We start from the raw sequence: 13,790 nt of genomic DNA, 5'->3' as shown, positions 1-13,790 counted from the left end.
TAAATATTTTTGAACAGTAGTGGCTCTTGTTGAGGAAATAGTGAAGTAAAGAGGAGATACTGTGCAATCCAGGGTCATATACAGAGAGAGAGTTACCACTGTTGACTCTTTAAAGTAAGAAGAAACATTGAAAGTAGAAAGTTTCACTACAGTTCTAATAAATAAAAATAAAGAAGGTAAGTCTATGGGAATCAAAATATCATGCAAAGACTTGATGGGATAAACTGGCTGTTGGGAAGCCTTGGTTTCTACAGCTTAGATAACAGACTTCTATGTATATATTGGTGTACTAAAATTAAGACATAACACTGAAATATAATGCTGCTAACACATTGTAGTATTACTGATCAGTAAAAAATAAAAACTGTCAATGCCTAATGCTAAATTTCTTTGGAATATTCTTTATTTATATCTGAAAGGCACAAAACACAACAATAACAGTATTTCAAAATATTGTCATAAAGCTGTTTGACTGTTTATTCCAATACAGCACATTTAAAATAACATTGATTTGTAAAATTTTCAGGCCTTTGAGTAATTAGGGTAGGCCCAAGTCCCTTGCTAATTCCCTGTCCCAGTGTATTTCTTTATTAAATTCTCAGGATTAGGAGCAATCTACTCAGGTAATTTGAGATAGATTTATATTTTCCCCTACGAGTATAAGTTCATAACACATTCCATGGCAGAACTCTTCTTTGTAAGTAGTGAGTGAGAGCATTTATTGCTGCAGCATCCCACACAAGTTTAGAGTGGACACCATAATCACTCTACAGTTGAAAATAGATGAACAGTTTAACATAACCTTACACAGTACATTGACACAGTAAATTGACATGTAAATATAAGAACAGTGAAAAACAAAGTTATATTTCCCAGTATAAATCCATCTCTAAGTAGAAATTCTCACTGTGTGTGAAAGATGGTGTGTATTATAGAATTGTATAGACCACAGGTCTTACATATCAGCAAATAAAGCTTCTATATTCTGAATAAGCAAAAAGTAGAGGCGTGTGTGTGTATAAAAAACCCTTGGTTATTTCTTTAGCTTTGTTTACTTTTCATATCATTACTATATTATATGGATGACAGATTATAATAACCTCTTCTGAGTTACAAACTCAGAAGAGGTTATTATAATAACATCAAAGTAATCTCAGGAAAGGAAGCATGATTATTTCTTCTTTAAAGCTGAAGCAATGGGAAATAGACAAGGAAGAGGTAAATTGCAAAAAGGTCCCTCCCCAGTCTGTAAAGGTCTAGGAACAGAAATAGCCAGGAGTCCTGAGCTCTAGTGCAGATTATACCTGAGGGGTATGGTCAGATTTGACTTTCAGGTCTCCAAGCAATATATACAATTGGAAAAAGAAGAACAAAAAAAAAAAAAAAAAAAAGACTTTTGAAATCTTAAAAAATGTCCCTTAACAATATTTAAATATCAAAAATCAACATATCAAGAATCATAAACTAACTATTTTTGTGTTTGGCTAATTCTTAAAGATTCAAAAAGTACTTATAAGGAGTACCTATAAGACGCATTTTGAGGAGGATACCAAAGAGTGATGAGAAACACTGATGACTGGGCAGAGAACAACTGCAGAAGAGAGGGGACATGAGGACATATGTCAATATTGGAAGTGTCATAATGAAAGAGGTTGGATTATATGGTGTTGAGAATATTACAGGGAAGCTTGGGTAGGCCCACGAATACCAACGGGAAGATGACTTGTGAAAAAAAATCCAAAAAAAAAAAAAAAAAAAAGCTAGATTCCATTAGTTCCATTGATTATAGAGAAGTGTTACTTTCCCAAATTATCTTCAGACAAATGTGAAGCACACAGGTGAGCAAGCTTACAGTGAAGGTTTTACATGTTATAATTACAAAGTGAAGAAAAAAAAAAAAAGTCTTACCTGTGGAGATGAAGGACTGAAACCCACATTGACGACACATTCTCTGTGTCCCCCCAGTTTATGTAAAAAGGTACTTGAATGCATCTCATATATATAAGCCTTAAAAACAAAACAAAAAAAAAAGTAATATTTTCACTTTAAAAAGCTATGAAATATTCTCAAAGCATTAAATGATATTCCAAGAGGAGAAAATATTCAATCTGCAGAGAAGTTAGAAATGCTTTCAAAATAGTTAAACAGGTATAAACCACATCAACATTTAGAAGGGATTTCTATAGCTCAAGATAATTTAACAAATGGTTAATTAAATTAACCCAAACAGTATGTGTGTGTGTGTGTGTGTGTGTATATATATATATATATATATATATTTAGAAGGAGTAATGTAATCTTTTCCCCTTGAACAATTAAATATTGAGTATATCCCAAAATGTATTTTAAGGGTGTTCTTCATAATTTAAACCCTTTTTAGATAGAAATATGTAGAAATCTAAAACCTTCATTTCTAAATTTGGAAACTCTCAGGTCTGTGGCTACATGAAATAGAATCCTTCAGTTTCTACACAAGGCTGACGTTTCAAATTGAACAGCATAGAATTCAATAACAAATCAATCACTATTATGAGCAACACAGGTATCAGTGAGGAAAAAAAAATGTTGCTACCTGTCTTCTCTTCTCAAAGGAAAGAGTAAAAAGTGCTTTCCAAGGAGTAAATTCAATTTAGTATCAAAACAATTATGCTCTTATTGGTACAACCTCAAAAAATGGAATCATACCAATGCAGAATTGTATTAAGAAAAAAATCCAAAATCCAATGAAAGTCATAGACATGTCGATACTATGAAAACAGCTGAATTGTGCATTTAAATTAGTGTTATCTTTCATTAAAAAAAAAAAAAAAAAAAAAGTTTTGAAACAGAAATGGTTGTATAGGTCCCCCACTAAGCTGTAGTGAAAGTCACATGTTTGCACGAAGTCACATGCTTTATACTATATTTTTCTGGTATAAAACAACAGAAAGTTGGTAATCCAAACTTCACAGTTGCAATAAAAAGCTAAAATGTTCCTTTGCACATATTTAATATCTGCTGCATTTATTAAATATCCAGCCTATGAACATGGAATTTGGAGGACAGCTTAATATAACCTAAAGCAAACTGTGCACACATACTGTTACAACAACCTATTACTCCCTTGCCCTTCTATTGCTCCCTTACCCACACCTGCTTTTAAAATTTTTTGTTGCTATCCCAAGAGGAATGCAATCATTCAGACCCAGGGCAACTCAGTTGCAAACTACTACAAGATACATGTCCTCAAATCTTGTGGACTCAACTGACAAATCTTCCAATTCATGAAAAGAATCATGGACATAGGCCGCTCCTGAGAATCACTTAATGCTTCACTCAGAAAACAAATCTCATCAGCTGACTCAAACGATTCTCTAGTCCAAGCCAGTACCAAAGAAACATTGCATAGTACTCAGTGTCAATTATTCCATTCATGACTATATTCACTGAGAGGCAATCCAAGAGTCCAACTGTAAATCTACTTAATTGTATCCTGTTTATATACCTCACAAATTCTGAATTCAGTCCAGGATATGGAATTAAAACCACCTACTGGCTTCAGTCAAGCACCTAAAAATGGATAGAAAAATAAGTATCCATTTTTAACCTCTGGATCTTTTGTAACATTCTATATGAATATTGCCATATTAACTGGAGAAAGCATCAGAAAACCCAGTAATGTGTAAAAATCATTGTGTCCTTCCCTAAAGGATACAAAAAAAAAAAAAAGTCACGAAGTTTGTTAATTGGAAACTCTGTCTCAAACAGTAAGACCCTCCTGCCTACCTTTTATGCATGTCAGGAAACTGGTCAGAATAAGTATTTGACTGATAGTAATATACAAGCAGCAATTTTTGTTTTAAAATGTATGGCCATACCACAGCTACTATGACCTATACCACCTGGAATGTGATCAGTTCACAAGGGAACAGATAGACAAAGGGAACTCAAATACAATAAGAGATTAAAGTGCTGTAATAACACGCACCCCAACCCCTCCCCACTCCCCCCAAAAAAGGAAAAAGGATATACAATAGACATGATGAAGAGTACAACACAATATATCAGTAGTAAATTCAGTCTGTACACAGAACTACTCAAGTTCTTGCTGTTGTGAAGTTTTCCATTCAGAAACACAACTTATGTTTATAAATACCTCCAGTTTATCACAAGATTCCTCTTTATTGACTTAAAAATGCTAAGCCATAGGTTTGGTTATTTACTTCACACTACAAGCAGATTACAATATTGCCAAGTAATTTGACTTAAAAAGAGAAGGTTTCAGAAATGTTTTTAACATCACAGTAGCCTCCAAAATTTCCCTTGCTTTATAGGCTGCAAGATCACATCCATCCATTCTCCTCCTTCCATACTGACTCTCCATTTTTCTCTCTGATTATACTATACCAAGACTCAAATTATATTAACATTTATTAGATGTGACATCTCTGTGTGCTGCTGTGTTTGTTACCTCAGTAAATGTAATGTTGTGCTCCCTACTTCATACCAAGCTGTGTCACATTGTGTGCTACCTGGCTGTATGGTACAGACTTCTCACAGGACTTTCTTACTTCCAAAAAACAGAGAAAGTGCTAGCAAGGACTTTTTCTACTCCAGCAAAGATGAAGTGTATAGATTGCAGTCAGGTTGTACTTTACCACCACAGTGTCAGTGCTATCATGTCTACATAATTAATGGGAAATCTTTAGAAAATGAGCGAGAGATGAGATGCTACTGGGGTAAGAAGTCCAAAATCCAGGAATAATCCAGAAAGGAAAGGACTATGCTGAAGGAGAGAAGATCAAGCGATACTTCCATTTCCTGAACAGGATGCTCCTCTGCATGTAAATGTCTGATGAAAGAGGGTATTTGTGAGAAAAAGAAGAGATCGTCCTTACCAAATGCCTCTCCAAAATCCTGTGGACCTCTTGTCAAAATGGTTCAATAGTACCTCAATACCCAGTAATGCTATGACACTTTTGGGGTGTTTGTGTCATTATAGATTCAAATTCTATTCCCCATCACTATTGTACATATGTCTGTGCCCTTTGGAACTGCGGGGACAGCAAAAACAAGACACACGTCATGTTGCTTAATACACTACAGAACTCTTAGATATAAGATTTTAAAAAGAATAGAAATGAATGAGGAAAATACTGTAGAGAATAAAATCAACTTTAAAATACAGGTGTTTGGCATCAGTGTAATTCCTCTGGACTCTGTTCACCTAATGCATGGGGAGCTAGTAAAATAGATTTATGAAATTTTTAATGTTCATATTGTGAGTGATTACTTCCCTTCACAAGCTAATTACTCTTCGATTGAAATATGTTGGAACAGCTGCACCAGTTCTTCTGCTAACAGTAAGACCAGTCTTTGACAGAGAACATGCATCAGACTGGACTATACTTCCTACTACTCCCCATCATCTCTGTTCCTTCTGACCCCGAATTGCCTTACTGCCACCTTTCTTTTCTCCTTTAAGCTACTCTCCTCCCTCATTTTCATGGAAGTAGGCACAAGAAAAAAGTGAAGGGAATAGCAGCAAGAGTCAGGAGTACAAATCCTCTGAATCACAGGCATAATGTTTTCCAACAGGTTCTGAGCCAAAAAGAAACATGGCTTCATGTTTTAAATGAAAAGAATGTATCACAGAGAGATGGTTAGTGAAGCTGAAATTTTTCCATCATAATTCAGTGGCTTACAAAACTTTGCCAAACTTATGCAATAAAAATAAATTTTCCATTCCAGGTTCTGAGTTTTATTTGAATTTGGGGAGAAGAACATTCATTTTTAGCTAAGTCTCTATGTCCTAATTCCTCTTTTTAAATAGATGTTATAACTTTTCATTGTCTTTTTGAAGATAAATCCCATGTTTGTGAAACATAGGTATTCTAGTAATTTATGGTCTTCCACACTGTTCCTAAATCAACACTTCAGCTCTTACCTGATTTTAACTAATCGCACTTCTCAACCTACAAAGCAATCAATCTCTTGCCGCCCACCTTTCAAGAAATGCTTCTTAGTGATGAACTAGAGGTTAGGCTGGATCCAGCACTTTTCTGAATCAGTCACATTGTGTACCAAGACGTACTGAGTCAGAGAAAACTAAAGACAAGCAGATACAGATGGAACATAAATGTAGCTAAGCACTGAAACATTCATTGTGATGAGAATGACTTCAACTCGGATCTTTTCTAGAGACTGCTTTCATACTGACAATCTACTACACAAAACACACACAACAGGGCTGTGAAAACAATTTTCCCACTGTATTTCAGAAAATTCTCTCCCAACAGAACTACTGTTAAACTTCTTTCTGATACTGTCTTTTTGATACATTTCTTGCCCTATAAATCTTTTTAGATGCAGTAATTCAGTAGAAAAAGTGGCAGAGTCTGTTTACATCCCAGAATAGTTTATTACATTGTGGCAGCTATCATCATCTCTTCCAATAGCTGTGCTTTTAAGGAAATTAACAATTAAAATCAGAGTAATTTTGATATGTATCACAACTGAATGTCATTGAAAGGAAAATGTCACCACAAAGAGTGTATAAAAACAGCTTCTGTTTAATTAACACTAGTCACAGATATTTAAACTAGCCAGTGATAGCCTAAATCCTGAGAATCAAAGTGAACTTGTTGCAAGATTGAAAATGAATTTTTCAGTAAATTTATCATCCTCAATAGTTAAAAATATATATATTGTATTTTAATTGAAGTGATATCCAGGTATTCATAAGTGGAATAACTCCAATATAAATATTCTCCTACTATAATCCACCATAACTTTAGTTTTTACTACATTTCCGAAGTCATTCAAATTGTTTTTCTATTCTATACTTACTAGATGTTTTTATTATTTTCTTCTCTATAGAGAAAAAAAGAACAGTAAGTGATGTATAAATGATAACATTACACTAGCAAAAAAAAAAAAAATGTTGAAAATATGAATTCAACGATAGAGGAAGAACAAATTTTTCAGCAAACCAAATAGAAAGAAAGAAAAAGAAAGAAAGAAAGAAAGAAAGAAAGAAAGAAAGAAAGAAAGAAAGAAAGAAAGAAAAACAGTCTAGGAAGTACTCAGTAATACCCCAAGTGCATATGCGCATATAATCTGCTACAGACTTTAGCCAAAGTCAATCCCTTTTTTTAATATTAAGACCAAGATTTTTTGTAATAAAAATACCAATTCAGTAGATACTGGTATTTCCTTTCCATTTCTGTCTAAGGGTCAGCCAAAAGTAAAAATCATTTACCTGTACCTATAGCTTCCAAACAGGTTTCCTGCACCCATAACCACATACTTACTTGTGTTTCCTTTCACTTGAAGTTTGAAGAATATTTGGAGTAGTCAGTTTTCATTAAACCCAGAGTGTGAGAGTGTATTTAGCACCTTATATGTATGTAGAGGCTTGTGTTTTCTTCTTTAAATTGCTAGCAAGAGACAGGGAAGAAGGGTGAAGGTCCCTCCTCGAGGACAAGAATTTATAACCAAATGGAAAACTACTTAATTCTATTACACTGGTAGAGAGGGTGTGCAAAATGAATCGACTATGTACCTGCAGAGTTTCACTATAAATTATTTGCTCTGTTTTCTTTTACTGTGCCTTCAAAGCAACCTTGTCCCCATCTGTTCCCACTGCACCCTAGTCTAATCCATGGTCATGTGCATTTGAGTCAAAATACTTATATGTCTACTCTCCTCCTGGGAAGGAGAAGAGGGGGAAGCAAGTCAGAAAGTACTCTCCTCCTGGGAAGGAGAAGAGGGGGAAGCAAGTCAGAAAGGGCAACACTAACATCACAACAGGAAAAAAAAAAAAAAAAAAGTCTTTTTTAAATCAGTTCTTGCTCAGGGACCAGAAATGCAACAACACTTTCAAGAAAAATCCTTTCTAGTTGTTGTGGCTTTAAACTGGAGTACCTTCTTTATATACACATCACAAAAATAAATAAGTAAATAAATAAATAAAACTAACTAAATAAAAGACCTAGCATCTAGCATACCTAATTTGAACTTACACAAATATAGATTTTGTTCTTTAGAAATTTTGCATGAATTGGACAAAGCCATCCCTTTCCTGGGACTACTACTTCTAATATTCCAAATGAGCTCCGGAAGATGAAAGTGTTAGAGCCTCTGATGGAAAATAAATTATTTTACTTACACTTTTATGAAAGACATCTGGATTTGTTAGTAAAGCATTAGTCTCCATTTGCCTCCATCAGTGCCATCAAGCCTGGTGCATAGTCCCATGCTACATGATAGAATTGTTTGGCTTGCATTCCACCATTCCCTGTTTACACTGGAGCTGCATCTCCCACTGAACCATGTATTTTTCCTAAATGTCAAGCTTAAAAAGCACCTAAACTACTTATACTAATATAAAATAACAATCAGCCTGGAGCAGACACCCAGCATGGAAAGTTTCAGCACAAAACATTCCCAGTTATAAGCAACTGAAAACAGAATTATAGTGGAAAGTGTTAGACTACCGTAACTACAGGCATCAGTGCCAACTCCACACATAATAAAACAGGTTTCACAAATATCCTAAGCACTGATTAGCACTTTTTAGTTCTGAGATATGTTGTACAATGGCAGTAGGGAGAGCCTTTTCAAGGCTGTCTCCAAAATACAAATGCCCTTTGAGTGTCCCTTCCCTTTCTAATGTCACTTGAGGAGGCTGTTGCTCTGGTGGTCTCAGGAAATTGCCAACTACTATAGGATCCCAGTTTCCATCTGAGTTCCTTTCATATAACCACCAAAGGTTATAAGATTATAATTCACCAAATGCTGAAAACTAATAAGGTTCTTCATTATTAAAAATAAATATGATCAAGTTCAGATCTTTCAAAATACAGGGCACACTTTTCAAATGTATCAGTATGATGACAGTTATAGTTAACATGCTTTACATAACCTTTTTTAGTGCGGAAATTTAAACAGATCTAACCATAGCTCAGCTTTACTTCTGTAATTCTCCCTTCTTAGAAATGTCCAATTTATATTTTCCCTGATTTTAGTTTCTATTTAATTAACCAATTTCAAACCCTCATATATATGATTGTTTTTATCTGTCTGTCTGTGTTATTTATGTAGCACCAAACACTGCTGTATTTAGGTTACTCTCACTTTTATAACATATTTTGGTTTGGCAGAGTGCAGAACTATTACTTGAAGACTTTGTTCTAGGAAAATTTACCTCGCCTCTAGTTACAACTAGAAACAGCACAGTTGGACCATACCCACTCTGGAAATTCTTTGCTGCTAAAAATGTCTTCTGTATTAACTTTACCAATAATTCCATTCCTTGTTTGTGTACTAGTATTGACTGTTTGACAGAAATACTATGAGATTCACAAAACGCAGACACTCATTCGGGTGTTTAAGCATAACAGGGAATTTCACTAGTTTTACAATGGACTGTATTATCTTAATAAATTTGCAAGGACGATGTTATCAACTAGAAGCACAACAGGACATACGTAATACATAAAATTCTTCAGAGGTGTACACTGAGATATACATACAGAAAACACATGACTTGTGGTTATAAGTCTCTATGCATGTACTTTTAGCATCTCACTGCCATTTTTGTACATAAACAGCTATTACATATGCATGCATACCAAAATGAAACTTGGGTATTCGTATCTACTTTGACTTCCTGTTTTGCTTACATTTGAATATGGGGTATTTTCTCATAGGATAATAATAGTCATAAAAGCCAACCACACTCCAAATAGTCCAAGAAACCAAGGTTCGAGAGTAATACAAAGTTGTATTCTTCTTTGGAAAGGGATACATTTCCTCCAACGATAGCTGGCAGAGAGGTAGTCACAGCTGCTGTCATTCATACTCTGCCATGGGTTTCCTTCTGCCAGTAATGTCAGTCCTGTTTTTTCCACAGCAATTATTACTAATGCTATTTTCTCCAGATGCTTTCTTTTAAAGCCTATCTGAGTTAAACAATATGGACATATAAAATATAACTTGAGCAAAATATAATTAGGATGCCAATGACACTGAAACCCAAAATACCTCAGATAGTCCCTGCCGCTGCTTCATATAATACATTCTGTTCTGCAAGCCCTCTGGTACATAGCATAGACTGACACAATAAGTACTAATACAACATTGCTATCAGACATTTCTAAAAGTAATTTTCCATTATTTCCAGAAAATATCATAATTTTTTTCCAAAGCCAGTACTAAAGTCAATACTATAGCATACTCTACTGATCAAAGATACCTAACTTAAAATATCACTGACACCATACATTTATCACTCTCAAGAGATAATAATATAAACATATAGAGTAATACAACTTCTGAACTATTAGAATCATAGAATCATTTAGGTTGGAAAAGGCCTCTAAGATCATCTAGTCCAACCTTTAACCTAGCACTGCCAAGTCCACTGTTAAACCATGTCACTAAGCTCTACACCTACATGTTTTTTTTTGAAGACCTCCAGAGATGATGACACAACTACTTCCCTAGGCAGCTGGTTCCAATGATTCACAACCCTTTCAGTGAAGAAGTTTTTCCTAACATACAACTTAAACCTTCCCTGGCACACCTTAAGGCCATTTCCTCATCTTATCACTTGATGCTTGGGAGAAGAGAATGATCCCCACCTCACTATAGCCTCCTTTAACGTAATTGTAGAGTGCAGTAAGGTCTCCTCTGAGTCTCCTTTTCTCTAGGCTAAACAACCCCAGATCCTTCAGCCTCTCCTCATAATAATTGCCTATTATTAAAAAGCTAGATTAGTGAGAAACAAAGAAAAGAAACCAAAACCACCTTAGCCCTACCCACTCTCTTCCGCTTCCTACCCCTGAGTGGCACAAAGGAACTGGTGAATTGGGGCTGTAGTCAGTCCCCAAAGCTTTGTCTCTGCCACTCCTTCATGGTCACTCTCTGCCCCTGCTCCACGTGGGCTCCCTCCCATGGGATGCCGTCTTTTCCAAACTGAAGGAAGGCTTCTGCAGCGGCTTCCCACAGGCAGCAGCTCTTCAAGAACTGCTCCAAATATGGGTCCATACCACAGGGTCCATCCGTCAGGGGCAAACTGCTCCAGCACAGGTCCCCCATGGGTGGCAGCTCCCCCCAGACCTGCTCCTGTGTGGGCTCCTCTCCACGGGCTGCAGCTCCAGCCCAGAATCTCCTCCAGCAGGAGTCCTCCACAGGCCACAGCCTCCTTCAGGGCAGATCCACCTGCTCCACCATGGTCTCCTCAATGGGCTGCAGCATGGAAATTCTCTCCACCGTTTTACACCATGGACTGCACAGGCAGACAACCTGCTTCACCAAAATCCTCTCCAGAGGCTGCAGGGGAACTTCTGCTCTGGCACCTGATGCACCTCCTGCCCTCCTTCTTCACTGACCTTGGTGCCTGATTCTCACCCTCTCTCTACCAACAGTTTTTGTTGTTGTTGTTTTCTTCTTTCTTTCTTTAATATGCTCTCACAGAGGCAAAAACAACATCGCTTATTGGCTCAGCTCTGGCCAGCAGTGGGTCCTTTATCTAACATGGGGCAGGTTTCTGGATTCTTCTCGCAAAAGCCACCCCTATGGCCCCCCACTACCAAAACCTTGCCATGTAAACCCGCTACACTCACAAGACTTGTTCTCTAGACCTTGTACCAGCTTTGTTGCCTGTCTTTGGACACGCACCAGTACTGAGCCCTGGGGGACACCACTAGTGAGTGGCCTCCAGCTGGATTTAACTCCATTCACCACAACTCTATGGGCCCAACCACCTACCCAGTTTTTAACCAAAAGCAGCATACACTCATACAAGCCTTGAACAGCCAGCTTCTTCAGGAGAATGCTATGGGAAACAGTGTCAAAACCCTTAGTAAAGCCTAGGTCGACCACATCCACAGCCTTTCCCTCATCCACCGAGCGCATCACCTTGTGGCAGGCAAGTTTTTCAAGCAGGACCCGCCTTTGATAAAACCATGCTGACTGGACCTGATCACCTGGTTGCCTTGTAGGTGCCACGTGATGGCACTCGAGATAATCTGTTCCATTGGCTTCCCTGGCACAGAGGTCAGTGACAGGCCTGTAGCTTCCTGGATCCCCCTTCCAGCCCTTCTTATAGATGGGTGTCACCAGTTGACTGGGACCTCCCTGAATTGCCAGGACTGCTGATAAACGATGACCCTTAGGTGAATCCCATCTGGTCCCATACACTTGCTTACATCTAAGTGGTTTACCAGGTTACTAACCATTTCTTCATGGATTATGGGAACCTTGTTCAGCTCTCTCTCCCTGTCTACCAGTTCAGGGAACTGGGTACCTAGAACTGGTCTTGCTGCTAAAGACTGAGGCAAAGAACGCATTAAGCACCTCAAACTTTTCCTCATCTCTTGTCACTATGTTTCCCCCCACATCCAACTTCTTGTTTATGTATTTATAAAAACATGTTCTATTGTCTTTAACAGCAGTAGCCAGATATAGCTCCAGTTGGGCTTAGCCCTTCTAATTTTCTCCCAGCACAGCCTCACATCTTTGTAGGCCTCCTGAGTGGCCTGCCACTTCTTACAAAGGTTATAAACCCTCTTTTTTTTTCCTGATCTCATAATAGCTCTCTGTTCAGCCAGGCCAGTCTTCTTCTGCCTGTTCTATCAGGATGTCCTATTTCCACTATATATGTACATCTATAGCAGAAAGCCTCTCTCATCACAAAGTGATTTGCTAAAGCTCATACAGGGTGTTTCAAACATTGAAATTGTTTTCTTTTCATAAAATTTTGTGTTTTTTGTTTTTGTATGTTTTTAAGGAACAGTATTTGAAACTTTGCTGAAGCAAAAAGGTGTTTCTCTACAATGAATAAAACATCAAAATGTCAGGATACTGTGAGATGTCCAATAAAAGGAATTCATGCACTAAGGAAAGTGGGGGTGGGGGGGGGAATAAATTATTTCAAATAATAAAGCTCCTTTCATTACGGTTACTCAAAGCCAAAATATATCCGACCAAGGAAAGCAGATGATGAGTTTAACAGAAAGCAGCATTGCATTTTTAATACATTTAAGAATGGCAAAATAAATATTTTTAAAGCTACACATATTGATATAATTACAGACAAAAATTAAGAATTCTGATATGTACTGCAATTTATTTGTTTTTTAAATCCTTAACGAGGAATTTACTAGTTTAATCCAATATGGAAAGTTGTAAAAAGATTCTGATCTCTGATTTTAAATGGTCAATTTTATGGCTAAATAAATATCTGGTAATAAAACATTAAAGAATATTGCTCAGTAGGTCTGAAATTCTGTGTGGAATAACAACCTCTGTAACTATTTAGAACTGACAACTACAAACAAGTTCTACTGTTTATGTTATGCCAGATGTAGAATACAACCTAGTCAGCAAGTACAACTATGTCCAGGTTTGCAACAAGCAACCATTCACAGGCTTGCAGAATGCTGCGGATATGCCCCCATGACCAATCTCTGTATCCAGCATCATTTGTATAATGGGAATCCACTGTAAAACCAATTTTTGCACAAATGTAAACATTTAGGAATTCTGCAAGTGGTTAGTATTGATGTATAAGCATGAAATCGACGTATCCTGTCTCCTACTCTCTCTAGCTTTGCTGCTTTCACATTTTGGAGAAAATCCACTTAATCCTGGATTTGGAAAATGTTTCGAAGGCATTGCTATAGGCAAAATCCTATACTTTAACCAAGAGAATAAATAAAATGGAAGACCCCTGCATATACAAATACAATACCCCTGCATTTTTGTTACTGAGGTAGCCACCTCTTATACCAAAAAAACTCTAG

General features: G+C 36.8%; 1 protein-coding gene across 1 annotated transcript in view; it reads right to left on the bottom strand.

Moving 5' to 3' along the window:
- The window catches only part of WDR27 (WD repeat domain 27), a gene marked incomplete at both ends in the record, with an annotated part of 119,164 nt that overhangs the window by 49,114 nt on the left and 56,260 nt on the right, over window positions 1-13,790 (bottom strand). The window contains one exon of the mRNA XM_084284414.1: window positions 1,909-2,007. Within this exon, the coding sequence (XP_084140540.1) occupies window positions 1,909-2,007 (99 nt within the window). The remainder of the gene's footprint in view (window positions 1-1,908; window positions 2,008-13,790) is intronic.

Source organism: Netta rufina (genome assembly GCF_964035555.1).
Source record: "Netta rufina genome assembly, chromosome: 3".
Taxonomy (NCBI): Eukaryota; Metazoa; Chordata; class Aves; order Anseriformes; family Anatidae; genus Netta; species Netta rufina.
Note: the sequence above shows the minus strand (reverse complement) of the source record. Positions and strands in the feature narration are given on the sequence as shown.